Below are 18,428 nucleotides of genomic sequence, written 5' to 3' on the forward strand. Positions count from 1 at the left end.
TCAAGACAGGGTTTCTCTGTATAGCCCTGGCTGTCCTGGAACTCACTCTGTAGACCAGGGTGGCCTCGAACTCAGAAATCCGCCTGCCTCTGCCTTCTGAGTGTTGGGATTAAAGGCGTGCACTACCACGCCCAGCTCCAGGGGGCTTGATACCATGTCTACTGACCTCTCTATGCTGTGTCGCTCTGAGACCCTGGGGCCGGGGGCATAATCGGTTTGCTTGCTTTTCTGTGGTAAATCCGTTCCTGGACTTGCTTCTGATCACTGTAGATTAAACACAGCAATGCAGTGTCCTGGAGGAGGGTGGGCTGGGGCTGCATTGTCCTAGAGTGCAGGGAACGGGGTCTAGTTAATAGGCCCAAGCCTGTGTGCCCTCAGTTTGTCTATCTGTAAAGAAAAACACAGCTCAGTCTGTGGGAGCTGGAAGGACCCTGGGAAGAAGCCCTTGACCCTGCCTTCCTCCCAGGAAAAGAACCCAAGGCATCTCGCATGCCAGGCAAGCGCTCCACTACTAGGCCACATCCCCAAAACAAGTGAATGTTGAAGAATTGGTGATTTCCACCACTTTGTCACCTGTTTGTAGGGAAGAGCGCTGAGACCATTGAGGACCCAGTTCTTAAGTCAGAGTGCCCTGGGGACAGGGCCTCAGGGCTGTTGGATGGTTGGGCTAGGGCTTCCCTGAGAACAGTGAATTCCTACCTTGGGCAGCATCATGGGGGATTCTAGGCCTTGCTCTGTCTCCAGGGTAGTACTTCAGGCTACTCTAGGGGGCTCTTCCAGCAAGCCCCACCCCCAACTGTGTGCTTTCTTCTTCCCACTGCTGAAACCAAAGGAGAATTCTCAAGGCAGGCAGAGAAGTTCCCTTGGGGGCTCCTTTCCTCCTTGCAGTCCTGGGGCCTTGACCTTTGGCTCAAGGGAAAGGTGGCTGGGACCGAACCAGAGGGCCAAATGGGCTAGAGTTTCTTTTTCCCTTTCTTTTCTTGTTTTTATTTTTAAGCAAGAGATAAATAGAGGTCACTCTGAGATGACAAGAGAACATGGGGAGAGATAAAAGAGAGCAAATGGGAGCAGGCCAGAAGCAATGGACATGGGGGAGAGCTGGACTCTACCCTGCGATGGCAGGAGAGATGAAAGAGGAGAAAGAGATGAGATGGGAAAGCAAGACCGAGTGGCAGAGCGGAGCGGAGGATGGGGTTGCCATGGAAACAGAAGAGGGGAGGAATGGAGGGAGAAGAAGACAGGATGGAGAAGGCAGGGACTCTGCAGAGGAGGGGCCGGACAGGAGGCTAGATGAAGAGGAAGGGAAGCCATGAGAGGTCTCGATGGGCTAGCAAAGGAAGGGAAATGTGACCCTGAAATCTGTCCTGTCTGGACTTGAGTGGGGAAGCTCTGGGGAGCCTGCTTCACCCTGCCCACAGGGACTGCCTTAGATTCTGAATCTGTAGGTTGGAAACGCTGTTCCCCCACTCCCAGAGAAGCTCACATGTACTCATTGAAGGGCCCGACAAAGTTCAAAGCCAGCCAGAGTCATCTGTGGTTCTTTTCTTCGCCCCTTGCACTTGTGAACCAAAGTTTTGTTTTTCCCTGTTACATTAAGCTGGGGGTCTTGGGGTCCAGCACAGACAGCATCCTTGTTGAGGAGACCATACGTGTGCTTTTTTGCTTCTAGAATTAGAGAAACGACAAGAAGCCTTCCAGATACAGGAGGCTGTCCCTCCCCCAGGGAAGAAGAACTGGACCTGCCACTCAGGGAAAGGGCGGCTAGGCTGGGGTTGTCTATGTGGCCACTTTCTGAGCTGTGCTCCACAGCCGCCTCTTCTTCCTTGAGTCTCTGTTCTCACAAGATGCTGCTGGGGTAAACACACGGGCCAGGTATCCACACCTGGAAATTGCCATCTGAGATCTCAGATACAAAGCCAGTAGTTGTCCTGATAAATAGATCAATAACAAATCCTTAAAAATTATGATTAAGTCCAAGAAGGAAGAGGAGTTTTGGGTTACTTTGTTTGTTGTTTGAGACATAGTTTCAATGTGTACCTGGAGTCGCAGTGGAACCCAAGTGCTTCCCTCCAGCTCCCAGTGCCGGGTTTGCAGCATCACACCTGGCTGGGAAATGTCTCAGAAAAGGATTAAACTTGGACTTGCTGAGGACTTAGAGGGTGGGACCTCGGCAGGTGGGGCAGCACAAGGAAGATTTCCTGCAGATGCGATGCATGAACTAAACGCAAAAGGTTGAGGAACTAGAAAGAGCGTTCTTGGCATGTGCAAAAGTCACTTCCAGGCAAGGATCTGAGACAGAGAAGGGGAGCCGTGCACGGTGAAGGGCCTCACAGGCACAGCAGTCCAGACGGGCTCACGGGCCCATTGATTGCAGACGCAATGGAAAGTGACTGTGGGCTCCAGATCAGGGCCAACACCCTGCCCTACCCCCCACCCCTCTAGTTTAGCATTTGAGGGCAAGGAACAGCTGTCTTGGCAGACTTCTTAGGTTCCAAACACTCCACAAGACGGTTGACTGGTGAGACCCTTGCTCTGTCTACTGCCCTTACAACCCTCCAGGGTGGACAGCAATGCCCTGCCCACAATCCTGGGGCAGGAGAGTTATGTTCAGTATGTTGGAGAAAAGTGTACTAGGACTTAAACCCCAGATCAGTTCTTGTAGTGTGGCGCAGGGGCCTTAGGGACCTCACAATTCCACCCTGCAGTGAAGACCCTAAAGCCAGGCAAAATGGTTCAAAGAAAGGGTCTCTACCAAAGGCTATGGTGAGGAGCATGTCCAGCATTTGCGGTAAAGAAAAAGGTCATCTGTTCACTGGGGATGTGTGCTGTCTGGTGAAAGACAGCCTGTAGTTTCCAGGGTTCTGGTGACTTGAGAGCAGAGCCATGTATTGCTGAGCATCAAGGGGTCCTTAGCTTCTCTCTGTCTCCGTCTCTCTCTCTTTCAATGAGTGTGCCTGCTGCCTGGAGAGGCTAGAGGGCAGCCTTGGATCCCCTGGAACTGAAGTTACAGACAGTTGCGAGCCATCTTGCAGGTGTTGGGAATGGAGGGTGGTTGGAAGAGCAGCTGTTGCTGTTACCCGCTGAGCCATCGCCAGCCCCCATTCATTCTTTCTTGATGTCTGGGTAACGCTCCTTCCTGACAGAGAAGTTAGAATGGGCAAAGGCCCCTGTCAGGAACCATCAAGCAGGAGAGGGGCTGAGGGCCAGCAGGAGAACTAAGGGCAGCCTTGGGCAGCAGGCTGAGGCATCTAGGCCACACCCAGGCCATGGTGGGCATCCAGGCTGGAGACCTGCAGTCCAGCCTTGCCTTGCTACCCGTGACTCCTCCCATTATGGTCCCAATGGCCTTGTTTAAAAGGAGGAGGAAGAGGAGGAGGAAGAAGAGGAGGTGGTGGTGGTGGTGGTGGTGGTGGTGGTGGTGCACAGGGCCCGGTGTTGTGTGTGGTGCAAACCTGTAATCCTAGCACTCGGTAAGGCTGAGTGAGTAGGGATACGGTGGTTGTCGAGGGAGATATGAGCTCCTCGTGAGAGGTTTGTGCTCAGGAGGATAAGGTGGGATGATCCCTTGAGTCCACAAGTTCAAGACCTGTCTTGATAAGACATTGTCCAGACAGAGCAGGGGCTGATATATATCAGACCTTTGTGCGCTCTGTGGCCCAGCTCCCGTCTAACTTGTGGAGTGGAACCTCTGGAAAGGGGAAGCTGGGGAGGAGAGACTACAGCTACGTTTCCGCTGGGCCTTCATGCTGTGGGTGGCCCGTGGCCGACAGAAATGAGACTGTGGCAAGGAACCGAGGGTTTGCACAAGCTTTGGGCTTTCACTTCCTCTTCTCTGAGGAGGATAGATAGGATCATCTTACCTTTGGGTCTGCTGTGTGAACAACAGGAGGAAGCCAAGGGGGAGGTTTTGCTACCAGGTGAATCCCCAGGAGTGTTTCTTCAGCTGTGTGCTGGGAACTTGCTTCCCTTTCAGGCTACCTGGACTGCCCCACCCTGGGGCCTGCCTCTCCTCCCAGTATCACAGCTGACTCCAAAGCCAGATTTTGGAGGTCTGAACTGCCAAACCCTGACTCCTCCCTCTTGTTCCCTGAGAGCCTGTCCCTCCCACAAGAGGCTGCCCCTCCTGCCCTCACAGATCTCAGGCCCCACCTGCTGTCTACACTGGCAGCAGTCGGGAAGTGCTTGGTACATGTGTGTCAGTTCAGTTGGTTCCACTGGAGAAGTGGAGCCCAAGGGCAAACTGGGCCTCCTGGTATCAGCCCTGGTTACTGCTCAGGTAGCACCGGGGACTGAGTCCTCTTGGGCCCTCAGGAAAATAGTCACCAGATTAAGTCACTTGTATTTAGTGGGCACAAGAGGCCCGCAGAACACCCCTGACTTTGGTTGGTTGTTTTGGGTTTTTGTTTGTTTGTTTGTTTGTTTGTTTGTTTTTTGGTAATCACTGTGTGACTAGGCTGGTCTTGAACTCAGAGTGCTGGGATTAAAGGCTTGGGAAACTACCTCCTGGCCAAGCCTTCTTATCCTTAAGCAGGGGTAAGAGGGGGGTCTCCGTTGAAGACAGGAACTGTAATAAGGGAAGGCTCTGTAATGAGGGGACCCTGTGTGGCAGGCAGATAAGATGTGGCAGGCACATAGGATATGGGCTGTAGGTTTTCATAATAACCCTGAGATTCCAAGCAGGCCTTCTTGTCTGTTTTATAGTGGGGTCAGTGAGGTACCCAAGGTATCCGGTATCAGGTGACTTGCCCATGGTCCCTAAGCTTGTCAGCCCTCTGGAGCTGTAGGACGGAGACAAAGCATTTTTGGAGTAACAGTGAGAAGCCTGGGGCCCTTTTTGGGATGGAGAAGCCTACTGCTGGGTCTCAAAGGGGAGACTTTGCTCCCTCCCCAGGATCAGGCCTGACCCTCTGGCCCAGAGGTGATGCTGAGCCCTGGGAAATAGGGCAGCCCTGGGCTTCTGTGTCTCCCTGGGTCCCCTCCCCCTCTGGGCCTTTGTTTCTTGTCCTCCACAGCTTCTTTCTCTCTCTCTCCCTCCCCCTCGATCTCACTCCTCTTCTACCCCCTCCCCTCCCCCTCCTCCCTCCCTCCTCCCTCTCCCTTTCTTCTTTCCCTTAGCCCACTCCCTGCATTACAGCACTCTGGCAGCTACTCTTTATCCTTGCCTTTAACATTTACTTTCTCCACACCCTGGGGAGAGGAGAGGCAGGATGAGAAGTGGGAGGAGCTTTGCAGAGGTACCACACTAATGGATGCCCCATCATTAGCCACACAGTTTGAAAGAGCACAGGGCCCTTCAAGCTCCTTTCTTTCTCTTGGACACCTTCACGTTTTGGTTGGGTCCCCAGCACAAATGATAAAGAAAGACCTTGCCATGAGAAGGCAGGTGCCATAGAGGGCCCCTGGGGGCCTGCAGCATCCCTGTGCCACAAGTGATACAGTCCCCTGTGGACTCTTCTGCCTTGAGCAGTCAGGGCCAGGGCATCAGACAGAAGGGCTGTAGCCCGTGAGGAGGAGCCAGGGGACTCAGGGACAACTAAGCCAAAAGACTGGTCCAAAAGGATGAAAAGGACACTGTACTAGAGGCCACCTCCCCCATACTTATCTCTCTACATCAGACAGACAGGCAGAGTGGCAAGTCACTTAGAATCTGCCCTCTCTGTCAACAGAGCCCCTTCTGCACACACATAACACACACTTGGGCAGACACAATACATACTCACGCATGCACAGCCTACATAGCTACCCCAAGAGACCAGACCACAAATACACAGGGCTCAGCCCCTGCCACCGGGTTGCAGGCTTCTGCTGGCCCCAGGTACCCTTGGGCAGGCAGCTCCTGCACTATGCTATGATGTGGCCTCCAGATTTGGCAGCTTTGGAATTGGAGTCCCCCTGGGTGCTAGTGATGCCTGGTGCGACCCAGCTCTGCCCTGCTAATTAAGAACTCCTGTCACCATTCCTTGGCTGTGGAGTCAGGTTGCTTTAGGGTTAAATGAGGCCTGGAGCCCCCAGTAATGATAAGCTTCTGCCGTGTCTGTGGCTCATGATTGACAATTCTTAGGCCCCCACCCTTGGCCCTCAAAGAGTACTGAATGAGTAAGCACCCTTTGCCAGCCAGAACAGACAACAGTCAAAACCACCTATTCCTGGGGGATGGCTAGGCCCAGGTGGCCTGGGATATATAGACTTGGTTTGTATCCTGTATGTGTGACACGAAGGAGTGGCTCCTTGCTGGAGGGGACCCCAGTTTGTATAGTTAATTGCGGGACTTTTCTTGCAGTCAGGAATCAGCCTCATGGTCTCCCCTCAAGCAGGGTTGGCCAGAGATCAGTGGTCACCCTCTGTCTAGATGTGAAGTAGGCCCTGTGCATCATTTTCTTGGGGTTGTGAGAGGGTGTAGGGTGTAGCAACTGGGCTTCTGAGGAAAGCCACACCGTCTCATCTTGTGTGTTCCAAGTCAGAACGCCTCCCTAGGAGTGGGAATGAGAAACTGAGCTCTGAGACACAGTGGGGCAGACTTAGCGCTGACCTCAGCACTCAACCCAGATTCTTGTTATTCTGACTCTTTGTTTGTTTGTTTGTCTTGTCTGCTCAAAACTCAGTATGTAGCTGAGGATGACTTTGAACTCCTGAACTTAGTCCACCTTCCAAGCGCTGGAACTATAGGTGTGGGCTGTCACACCCAGCTTCCAGTGCCAAGTTCTAAGCACAGGCCCTGCCTGTGATTGGCCGGCCCTGCCACCCTCCTGGGTCCTGCCGTGTGGGAAGTCTAAAAATTTTGCTGAGTGTATTGTTTGTTCAAAGCCACTGATGCTGTCTGGTGCTGTGTCTGGGACGGGCTGGTGTGGCAGACCGTGGCATTCTCTCCATTGTATTTAGGAAAGCCACCTCTGGCTAGTGGGCTCCGTGAGGACAGTCCCTCACCTTCCCTATGCACTAGACCTTCTACCCAGCTGGGATTTAGCAATATTTTTTTTTATGAGTTCTTAATTCTTGACAGTTATCCTTGCAATCACCAAAGCTTTGCTGAATTTGGGGCCCAATCTTTCTGGGGATCTAGGATGATGATGCTGTCTGTCCATATTTTCTTTCACTCAGGGCTGTGTAATTAACTAAGATCCTTGTCCTGCCTGCAGCACGTTCTTGGGGGTCCCATGCCCTTCCTTATGAGCTTTCATTCTTGTTCAGATGGAGAAACTAAGGCATAGGAGTGACCTTTTAGTACCAATTACAAGTGACTGAAGTGGGCAGTCCTAGTCAAGTGAAGCTGGCAGTGGCGAGGGTGAGCAGAAGTGAGTTTAGCCACCTGCACAGTTCCAGATGGATCCGGACGCTCCCCGCAGGACTCCCATGTGACCCCTTCCACCAGAGCCCTGCTCTGAGCTTAACAGTTTAATCTTCCGTGTCTGTTGCAAGGAGGCCGGATTCCTGTCTGGGGTATTTTTAGCTTCCTCAGGAAGAGGAAGCTCCTGGCTGGGGGGAGGGCAGCGCCAGGCCTGGACTGATTTCCTGAGGAAGGGCTGTCCGCTGGCCATGTGCCGGACGCTGGCCCTAGGAGTGAGGTAGGCCAGAGCCACCCCACAAGTGTCCTTCCTCTTTCTGGAGTGTGTCAGGAACTGAGCCAAGGCAGGGCGTGGGGACGTGAATATCTGAAGTCCAGGAGGAGGCACCCACAGCACAGGCATGCCGTTGTGTCCTGGGGAAGCTGGCACGGGCACGGGAGCGGACAGAGGCCAGGAAACTGGTGGCAGAGCACCCAAGCAATGCTGGGGAAGGGCACCTTGTTCAAAGCTGGGGCTTACAGTGCTTGTGACGCCAGGGGAAAGGCGGACACTTTTGCTGATTTTACAACTGGTCGGGATCCAGTGGTATTGATTACCTGAACCTGTTAGATAACTCAGCCATGAGCCTGGGATCCAGGTTTTTTGTTTGTTTTAAATTTATTTTATGTATATGGGTACTCTGTAGCTATACAGATGGTTGTGAGCCTTCATGTGGTTGTTGGGAATTGAATTTAGGACCTCTGCTTGCTCCGGTCAGCCCCACTCGCTCTGGCCCAGAGATTTAGTTATTTTTATAAATAACTGTACTGTAGCTGTCTTCAGAAGAGGGCATCAGATCCCATTACAGATGGTTGTGAGCCACCATGTGGTTGCTGGGATTTGAACTCAGGACCTTCGGAAGAGCAGTCAGTGCTCTTACTGGCTGAACCATCTCACCAGCCCCTGGGATCCAGACTCATGTCGGACAGTAGTCTCACAAGCCACAGCTCCGGTGTCATCTAAAGCTATCCTTTTATCGGTATATTTGGATATATATGCATATGGCATTTAGTTAATTAGGAAAAACAGTGTCTTGTATGATAGACCATTTAGCATCAGGGCTGACCGGTGGCAGCCCATGTTTGAAGCCAGTCTCAGAGCCTAATTTATTTTTGCATGTTCTATTGTTTTTACTCTCTCTATATATTTTTAAATCCCCATTCATGCAGCCACACTATCACTGATGGTAATGATTGTTTAACACCTCATGGTGCATTCCCAGGGTCTGTGCAAAATTAATTACACTGGCAGCACCGCCAGTGGGACTCTTGGCATGTTAGAAATGTGGCACGTTATATTTTGAGTAGGTGGGTTTTTTTTTTAATCAGTTCTTAAAATAATGGAGTAATTAATTTTGAAAACAGAAGGGCTGGGGCTCAGTGGAAGAGTGCTTTCTTAGCATGCTCAAAGCCCTGGGTCCAATCCCCAGCTCTGCAAAAGAGAAAAATAAAAGGCTGTTCAACTTCATTCATAAATCACCCGGCATGGAGGCACATATCTGACTGTAACTGCAGCATTCAGGAGGCTAAGGCTGTACGATAGCAAATTCCAGGCTAGCCTCAGCTACATTCTGAGATCCTGTTTTGTTTTGTTTTTTGAAAAAAGGGTGGAGTCATATTTGCGCATTTTGAAACAGATTTCTGAGGGCACAGTGAAGACCCTGTAAGACCCAGTTTAAGATTAGAGAGATAGCTCTGTGGGGACAGTGCTTGCTGTACAGACCTGAGGATGGGCCGGGCAGATAAACCTCTAACCCCAGAGCTGGAAGGCAGAGTCAGTCAGGAGGATCCAGGTTCAATTAGAGACCATATCTTTAAAAAAGCCCGAGATTGACCTTCACGCAGGCCTGCACATGGGCGTTTGTGCACTTACCGAACCCCTGGGCAGATGGATGTGGTGGCCCATGTTTGTAATTCTAGCATGGGGGCTTAGGCAAAGAAAAAGACTCACAGATGAAATCCACCCTCCTTCCTGTTTTACAGATAGAAAGACTTAGGCAAGCAGGAGGTGGGTCTCACCCAGAGCCTCTCAGAGAGATGGAGAAGATGGCTAGATACATAGAGGTGGTCATTGCTCCTCATATTACAAGCATATCCTGTTCTCAAAGCAGAGGTCATAACATCAGGGCCACACACACCCCAAATTATCTAGACCCCTGTCTGATGAGTCTGGTGCCTCCTAGGCATGGGATTAGCAGTACTAACGGTCCCTTTTCTCTTACAGAAATGCCCTCGTAGCCAGACGCCACGGGATGGAGGGCTTCATGGACTCAGGGACACAGACCGACGCTGTGGTGGTGCTGTCCTTGGCTCAGGCGGCTGTGCTGGGCCTGGTCTCGGAAAATGAGCTCTTCGGAGCCACCATAAGTGCTGAGGCCTTCTACCCAGACCTAGGGCCAGAATTGACTGGGACAGCCATGGGGGAGCCAGGACCGCCAGGGCCCGACATCTATCAGCTGGCCTGTAATGGGCGGGCCCTGGAAGAGCCCCCGGAAGAGGAGGTGCTGGAGGTAGAGGCAGCCTTTGAGAAGCACACGCGGAGGAAGACACGGCCCCCTGTGAGGCTGGTACCCAAGGTCAAGTTTGAGAAGGCAGAAGAGGAAGAGGAACAGGAGGTGTATGAGGTGTCTGTGCCTGGTGATGACAAAGACCCGGGCCCTGCAGAGGCCCCAGCCGAGGTGGCCAGCGGCGGCTGCGAGGCCCTGGTGCAGAGCAGTTCCGTCAAGATGATCGACCTCAGCGCCTTCAGCCGCAAGCCCCGGACACTCCGGCACTTGCCGAGAACTCCAAGGCCAGAGCTGGACATGGCCCCATTCGATCCTCCTTTCCCGGATCCAGCCCGGGATGGCTTCCCCGAGCCCAGCATGGCACTACCTGGACCAGAGACTTTGCCCACTGAATGTAGTTTTGAGCCACCCCACCTGGCCCCCCTGAGCAATCCTGAGCCTCCCAACATGACATCGACGACGGAACTCGTCAAACCAGAGCAGGGCTTCGTGTGGCAGGAGTCCAGCGAATTCGAGGCGGACACGGCGGGTTCCACAGTGGAGCGCCACAAGAAGGCACAGCTGGACCGGCTGGACATCAACGTGCAGATCGATGACTCCTACCTAGTGGAGGCGGGTGACCGCCAGAAACGCTGGCAGTGTCGCATGTGCGAGAAGTCCTACACATCTAAGTATAACCTCGTGACGCACATCCTGGGCCATAACGGCATCAAGCCACACTCGTGTCCCCACTGCAGCAAGCTCTTCAAGCAGCCTAGCCACCTGCAGACGCACCTGCTGACGCACCAGGGCACGAGGCCCCACAAGTGCCAGGTGTGCCACAAGGCCTTCACTCAGACCAGCCACCTCAAACGCCACATGCTGCTGCACTCGGAGGTGAAGCCCTACAGCTGTCACTTCTGCGGCCGCGGCTTCGCTTACCCTAGCGAGCTCAAGGCCCATGAGGTGAAGCACGAGAGTGGCCGCTGCCATGTCTGTGTCGAATGCGGCCTAGACTTCTCCACCCTGACCCAGCTCAAGCGCCACCTGGCCTCCCACCAGGGCCCCACCCTCTACCAGTGCCTTGAGTGTGACAAGTCCTTCCACTACCGCAGCCAGCTACAAAACCACATGCTCAAACACCAGAATGTGCGGCCCTTTGTGTGCACTGAGTGTGGCATGGAGTTCAGCCAGATCCATCACCTCAAACAGCACTCTCTCACCCACAAGGTAAGGCTGCCAGCCATGGCCCTCCGCCATGTCACTTTCTTTCCAACGCCTTCCAAAGCCCCAGATGGGATTATTTAGGTGTAGTACACAGGTAAAGTGTTTGTTTGTTTGTTTGTTTGTTTTAAGATTTATTTTTATTTTATGTGTGTGAGTATGCACTGCAGTGTGTGCCTGGTCCCCTTGGAGGCCAGAAGAGGGCCCCAGATCCCCTGGAACTGGAGTCACAGATGGTTATAGCCTGCCACATGAGTGCTCATGTTCTTTAGAGTGTTTTTGAAGCCTGGGGAGAGATGGTTTCCAGTGTAAAGTGCTTGTGTAAGCATGAGGACCTGAGTTGAGGTTCCCAGCACACCTCACCTGTAAAAGATGGCTGTGTGGGCAAGCAGACCCCACCCCCACCTCTGTGGGGAGAGGACACAGGTGGCTCCTGTTGGTTCACTAGCCAGATGACAAAGACAAAGTTCAGGAAGGTTTGGAGAATAAGGGGGAGAAACAATTAAGAAAGACTTCCCACAGCCTCTGGCCTCCGGACAATTGCACCCCCACACACATGTACACAAGCCTACACCAGAGAGAGGTGTATCATATATGATCATGAGAGGGATAGATGGGGCTGGGGAAAGCTGGCAAGATATTCCGCAGGTAAAGGCACTTGCTGCCAGGCCTGAGAAACTTGAGTCTGTTCTTTGGGACCCGTGTGGTGAGGGAGAGCCAACTCCTATTAGTTGCCACTTGAGACAGACAGACAGACACACATACACACAATATACAAATGTAAAAGACGGGCCATGGATGCATGAGGACCTGAGGTCAGTCAACCATACCTGTGTAAGCCACTAGGCATGCTGGCATGCATTTATAATCCTACTGCAGGGGAAGGAGGCGGGTCCTGGGAGGGTTCCAGCCTCATTGGTGAGCCTCAGGCCCCCATGGAACATCCCATGAGGAACAACACCTGAGGCTGACCTGGCCTCCACACATACATGTGCACATATGTGCACTTGCACACACGTGGTCACACATGCACACAAAGAGGAAAGAGGGCTGGAGAGACGGCTCAGCGGTTGAGAGCACTTTGCTACTCTTGTAGTGGCCCCAGGTCTGGTTCTCTGCTTCCACATACAGCAGCTCACAGCTTCCTAGAACTCCAGTTCCACAGGGACCCAATACCCTCTCACGGTCTCTGCTTGCACCAGCACACACATGATGTACAGACATTCTCACAGCTACAACACATGCACATAAAATGAATATGTATCTCTTAAAAGTATAACGGATGAAAAAACGTTTACCTGACAAGTACTTTGTGAAGACGCGCACTTGGGCAGCCGCGTTCTCATGCACCAGGTAGCTAGACCCAACCTTCATCCAACTTCCTCTTCCTCCTGGTGCCAGGTCACGAGTTCTCTTCCCCTCACCTTTCAGCCATCACCACCTCCCTCCCCGAAGAGGCCCTTCTACCCAGGAAGGTGGAATGGAGCCTCTTAGACCTAACCATCCATCCTAGCAGTTGGCTGACCCACAGATTCCTTCAAATTTAACCTTTCAAGGCTGTGAATAGTCCCCTGGTATGTGGTGACCTGTGAGACACATAGTGTCACAGTAGACACTACAGTGAGCCTACCAGGCCAGGATCCCAAACTTCTCCAGCCTAGACTTCTCCAGAACTTTTCTGCTAGCTCAGGGACCATTGGCAAGGCTGACCTGTCAGTTGTCTTGGCTGCTAAATGTATAATGTTAAGAAAGATTAAGATGAACCGGGCGTGGTGGGGCACACCTTTAATCCCAGCACTCGGGAGGCAGAGGCAGGTGGATTTCTGAGTTCGAGGCCAGCCTGGTCTACAAAGTGAGTTCCAGGACNAAAAAAAAAAAAAGGTCTGGCCCCTTGCAAATGCCATGGAACTAGAGGAGGATAACCAGCATTCTCTACTCAAGAAGGAACTCACAGTTTTCTCTGTGGTTCTCTTGAAAACGGGGCTACACAGAGAAAACCTGTCTCGAAAAAAAAAAAAAAAAAAAAAAAAAAAAAAAAAAAAGAGAGATGCTGTACCTGGGCTCATCAGTAAAACCGTGTAATTGATTATTAGTGTCTGCAAAGCTAGGAGTGAGGGATGATTGGTAGCTGTGTATTCAAGACCTCTACCATACTAAAGTGCCAAGAGACCCTAAAAGGATCTGTGTCCAGGCCTTACTTTGTACCCCATGCACATCTGTGCTTACAGCTCTTGAATGGGGCCCCCTGGTGGTCATGTGGCCCACTCTGTCACAAGGATAGAGAGGATGTATAACAAGAAAGAGCGCCTGGCTGCTAAGAGAATAGATACGGGGCCTGTTAAAGTATCTAAACTCCCTGGGTTCAGTCACCAGTACACACGCACGAAAACACATAATGCAGACAGGTTATAGATTAAGTAGTTGAGACAGCAGCTGTGACCACAGATGTGCATCTGTCCCAGTGAGGTGCTCTTCAGCAGAACAGTGAGCGACCAGCTGTGACCCCGCCTTCCCTCCCAGCATCCCCTGTGCCCACAGCAACCCTATTCCTGTGCCGAGCCATAAACAGTCAGGCAGCAGTCCCGACCAGACAGTTTACTCTGGAGCTGGTGTCTCCTAGGACTGAGTGTCTGTGTTAAGAATCAGCTGGGAGATCTATTCTGCCTCCATCTCCTGAGTGCAGGGCTAAAGGCGTGTGCCACCACCGCCCAACTGCAACTCAGAACTTTATGCGTACTTCAGTGTTAGTTATTTTTCCTCGGGTGCACAAAGGTTTTTATTCTTTTGCTGAGTGGTGGTGACTGAACCCAGGACTTGACCTTTGGTAGATAAGCGCTCTATTGCTGAGACTCCTGGCTTTCCCTCTCCTGTCTCTTTTGAGACACTCTGACTGTGTGTCCTGATCTGTCTGCTTGTGCCCCTATACCCAGCTTTTATATTTTATTATTACATGTAGAAATGTTTGTGTGTGTGTGTGTGTGTGTGTGTGTTACACACATGGAAGCCAGAATGGGTATCAGAGCTCCTGGTACTGGAAGTTTCAGATGGTGTGAGCCACCATGTGGTTGCTGGGAATTGAACTCAGGACCTCTGGAAGAGCAGTCAGTCAGTGCTCTTAACCACTGAGCCATCTCCCTCCAGTACACCCTGGCTTTTATCGGTAAGTTGTGCTGGCCTTGAATCAGATCTGCATGCACACCAGCCTGGTAGGCAGTTTGTTGCCTCATCCTGGAAGGTAGTTTGGAACAGCAGACCTACCAGAGGTGCTTGCCACCAAACCCGAGAACCTGAAGGAGAGACCCTGAAAAAGTTCTGAACGTTGCTCTCCGATGGTCACCTGTGCTATGGCAGACACACCATACACATGCAAAAAAAATCAAGGTTGGTTGTTTGTTTTTGGAGACAGGGTTTCTCTGTATAGCCCTGGCTGTCCTGGAACTCACTTTGTAGCCCAGGCTGGCCTCGAACTCAAAATCCACCTGCCCTCTGCCTCCCCAGTGCTGGGATTAAAGGTGTGCACCACCACGCCCGGCAAAGAATCAAGTTTTTTGTTTTTTAAAAATGAATTTCCCAGAGCTACACCTGTTATTGCCCCAACCCCGAGTGGTCTCTCTGCTCCCACAGGGTGTGAAGGAGTTCAAGTGTGAGGTCTGTGGCCGGGAGTTCACGCTGCAGGCCAACATGAAGCGCCACATGCTGATCCACACCAGCGTCCGGCCCTACCAGTGCCACATCTGCTTCAAGACCTTCGTGCAGAAGCAAACCCTCAAGACCCACATGATTGTGCACTCGCCTGTGAAGCCGTTCAAGTGCAAGGTATGGGACATTCCCGTGGCCCGCCTGGTCAGTGCTTGCCTGGCCGCGAAGGGGGTGGGGTGAAGGGCCGGTGAGGGGCGGAGCCTTGAAGCTGCTGAAGTGGTACTGCTTGGGGACTGGGACGGTGTGCCCTGTGTGGTGGAGGCAGACTGGCCAGGGTGGCAGGCTCCCCACAGCCCTCTGATACCCTCCCTGTTCCAGGTGTGCGGGAAGTCCTTCAACCGCATGTACAACCTGCTGGGTCATATGCACCTGCACGCAGGCAGCAAGCCATTCAAGTGCCCATACTGCTCCAGCAAGTTCAACCTCAAGGGAAACCTGAGCCGGCACATGAAGGTCAAGCACGGCGTCATGGACATCAGCCTGGACAGCCAAGGTGGGTGGGCTGTGCGCAGTGGACAGAGCAGGATTGACAGCAGCCTGGCGCACTCAGGAGTCTCCTCTCCAATTAGGAGTGTAGGGGGGCTGGCCAAGGCTGAGACGTCAATGAGGTGGGCTCAGGTCTGGAGAGAGGGGGAACCTGGAGAGCCATTGTGGCAGTAACAGGTGGGGGGTATTTATGTCTTCTTCCAAGGACCTACATGGGCTCACTAAAACAATAATAAAACAATAACTTCTACACGTTGAGTGCTGTGTAACTCATGTGACCCTCCCAGGGAGGCTGGAATTATTCCTATAGTGGAAACCACGGGGCAGAGAGATGAGGCAGCTTGATCATAACACACGAGAGCCGTCTCTCTCGTCATTATGATGAGGTGCCGTGATAACTGCAAGTAAGTGGGTGGGAAAGTGACAAGGTGGGGGACACAAGGTCACACCTCCCGAGGGCACATGGAGAGTCTCAGACATTCAATCAGTCATGGTACCCGCTGGAGAGAATACAGCCACATTGTCAGAGAGGACAGGTAGTTCTGTCAGCGAGGTTTATGAGAGAAACATAAAATAAATAATAAATGTAGGAAAAATAATTAAAACAGAACCCAAGATCTAGGAGATCTGGGTACTTCGGCAGTACGCACAATTCTAGCCTTTTCCTACCGAGGCAGGAAGACCGCACTTCAAGGCCAGCATGGCTATAGAGTGAGAGAGATCTCCAAAGAGGCGGGTGCAGCTCCACATACCTGGAATGCAAGCCCTTGGGATACAGAGGCAGGATGACAAGTTTGAGGTCAAGCCAGACTGAATAAGACCCTGTCTCTTAAAAAGAAAGAAAAAAATCTGGAGGATGCAACATCTGGACGACTGTTATGAGACGTCCCCACGTCTGTCTGGTCGCAGCAGAGCTGACCACTCTATTGTGGGGCGGTAGCTTTCAATTGTACGGGCGGGAGGCAGCTGAAAGTGCACCCGAGGTTCCTCCCTAAGCTAAGCCTTCAGTGCGTTGGCAGCCGCTAGGTGGGTTGACTAAGCCACTACAGACTGCTCGGGACTTGGATTTGGAGCATCTGGCCAGTAAATGGCCTAGAATTTCTGGCAGAGGTGACATTGTGGCTTGTTCTAGGTAGTCTTTCAATAGTCTTACTATGGCTATGTTAAGCAGAAACCCTATAGCCTACATCTGGATGGTCTCTGTAGCCCCTTGATACACGCTGTCTGGAGTGGACATGTAGAGGGGGCTTAGCTTTGCCCCAGACCTGCTGCTGACAGTCCTCATTACCCAAAGGCTCTCTGTTCCTTACCTAGTGTATCTCCCCAGAGTCTCCCCAGAACTGACATAAACTGCTGGGCTTCCAGCAGTCTCTAGGAGGGGGGTGAGGGGATTGCATTTCCAACAGGCTCCCTTTGGATAGCTTTGATGCAGGATGACGTCTCAAATTGGCTGCCCATGGGAGCCCTTTGAAAATTCTCCCTTAACATTTATATGTATGGGTTTTTTGCTTCCATGTATGTCTGTGTGCCACACAGGCTTGCCTAGTGGAGTCCAGGGGGGGCTGTCAGATCCGATGGAATGGGGGTTACAGACACAGATACCGTGTGGGTGCTGGCAATCATTCCAGGGTCTGTGGAAGAATGCCTGTGCATTAAACCCTGAGCCATCCCTGCAACTCAGTGAAGAATGTTGTTAATACTGGTGGCTGGGTCTGAATCCCGGAGGTGCCAGGCTGGGGGTTTGGTTTCAAAGCCCTTTGGACTGTTCCCTAAGCATCCGTTTGGGAGCTTCACTACAGTGGACTTGCCTTGCAGCTAGTCGCCAGCAGACGCCAAGCCAACCTAGTCCTTTTGCAAACAAGTGGAGTCATGAAGCCTGGTTCTCTGGGGTGAGGGAACCATCTCTTTCCTCGTTTCCAGGGATGCTTAGCACTGCTGCTACAGCAGCTGGATGCTCGTATGCCTCTTCTAGTTCAACACAGTCTGCAACTCTATGCGGAGTTCAAGGCCAGCCTGAGGTACTTGCCTGAAGCAGTGGGCGTAATGGAGACAAAAGTGGGCACACCAAATGTGACCTGTAATAAGCAGTGGTGGTATATGATGGGATGGCAGTAAGAACGGACGGAGAACCACCTAGGCTTGGTTCAGTTTGGAAGTATTGGAGATAGCTCAGTGGGTAGTGCTAGCTTAGCTTGCACAAGGTCCTGGGTTTGACCCCAGCACCCTATAAATTGGGTGTGGTGGTGCATTTTGGAGGTGAAGATAAGAGGACCAAAAGTTCAAGGTCATCTTTGACTATATAGTGAGTTTGAAGATAGCCTGAGCTACATAAAATCTAGTCAAAAGAGAGAGAGAAAGCCATGCATGGTGGAGCACATCTTTAATCCCAGCACTGGGGAGGCACAAGCGGGCACTTCTTTGAATTCAATGCCAGCCTGATCTAGTAAATTCCAGGACAGCCAGGGCTACAACAGAAACCCTGTATCCAAAAAAAATAATAAAATAAAATAAAATAAAATAAAATAAAATGAAATAAAAGGCAGAGAGAGGAATTGAAAACCTGAGCCATCTTTTAAGTCAGATGAATATTATCAGAGTTAGGCTACACCTCTGTGAGGCCCCACATGACTGGCATTTTCGTCTGCACTCATGGTGTCACAGTAGCCACCAGAACATTGCTTCCTGGCACATCCAGGAAAGGGACCTGTCCTCCTTCTTTAAAACCAATAACGTGCCAGCAAGCATTTCCTTCTGACCCAGTGGTCAGAATTAGGTTACCTGCCATTTCCTAAGCCACTCATTGGCAGAGGAGGGTGATTTTGTCCCCCAGAGGATAGATATGTGCATAGATACAGATAACTGGGAAGATACTTCTGGCATCAGATGGGAAGAGTGCAGGACCCTGTGATGTCCTGCAGTGGCCTACCACAAAGGATTGTGGCCCCAGATGTTAGTGATGCCAAGGTTGAGACGCCCACCTTGGACCTATCAGGGTGAGCCCTGGGCTAGGTCTGTTTCCCCCAACTACCAAAGTTCTTCAGTGGGCAGGGGCAAAACCCACTCCGCTGGCCAGCCTCAGTCCCTACCAGCCATCCTCCCGGGCTACTGGTTCATACCAGTCCATGTCTCTTCAGGGGGCACTCTGCTATGTCACAACAGCAAACTTTATAGTAAGATTCCAATTTGACAGAATTACAAGGCACCTCTCAGAC

At 51.9% G+C, this 18,428-nt stretch overlaps 1 protein-coding gene and 1 long non-coding RNA gene across 7 annotated transcripts in view; one reads left to right on the forward strand and one right to left on the reverse strand.

The window, feature by feature from the left end:
- LOC110298194 overlaps nt 1-4,043 on the reverse strand; it is a 12,769-nt gene extending 8,726 nt beyond the window's left edge. The window contains exon 1 of the long non-coding RNA XR_002378355.2: nt 3,861-4,043. This is a non-coding gene — a long non-coding RNA (uncharacterized LOC110298194). The remainder of the gene's footprint in view (nt 1-3,860) is intronic.
- Znf710 (zinc finger protein 710) overlaps nt 1-18,428 on the forward strand; it is a 68,692-nt gene that overhangs the window by 47,297 nt on the left and 2,967 nt on the right. For 4 of the 6 annotated variants that reach the window (XM_021167274.2, XM_029480177.1, XM_029480178.1 and 1 more), the window contains exons 2-4: nt 9,546-11,037; nt 14,656-14,847; nt 15,049-15,223. In XM_021167274.2, the coding sequence (XP_021022933.1) occupies nt 9,574-11,037; nt 14,656-14,847; nt 15,049-15,223 (1,831 nt within the window). In that variant the 5' untranslated portion in view covers nt 9,546-9,573. Of the gene's footprint in view, nt 1-7,487; nt 7,563-9,545; nt 11,038-14,655; nt 14,848-15,048; nt 15,738-18,428 lie in introns of those variants that run through there. The other 2 variants (XM_029480176.1, XM_029480180.1) reach the window with 2 other exon arrangements.

The sequence above is a fragment of the Mus caroli genome, chromosome 7, assembly GCF_900094665.2.
Source record: "Mus caroli chromosome 7, CAROLI_EIJ_v1.1, whole genome shotgun sequence".
In the NCBI taxonomy this organism is placed as follows: domain Eukaryota; kingdom Metazoa; phylum Chordata; class Mammalia; order Rodentia; family Muridae; genus Mus; species Mus caroli.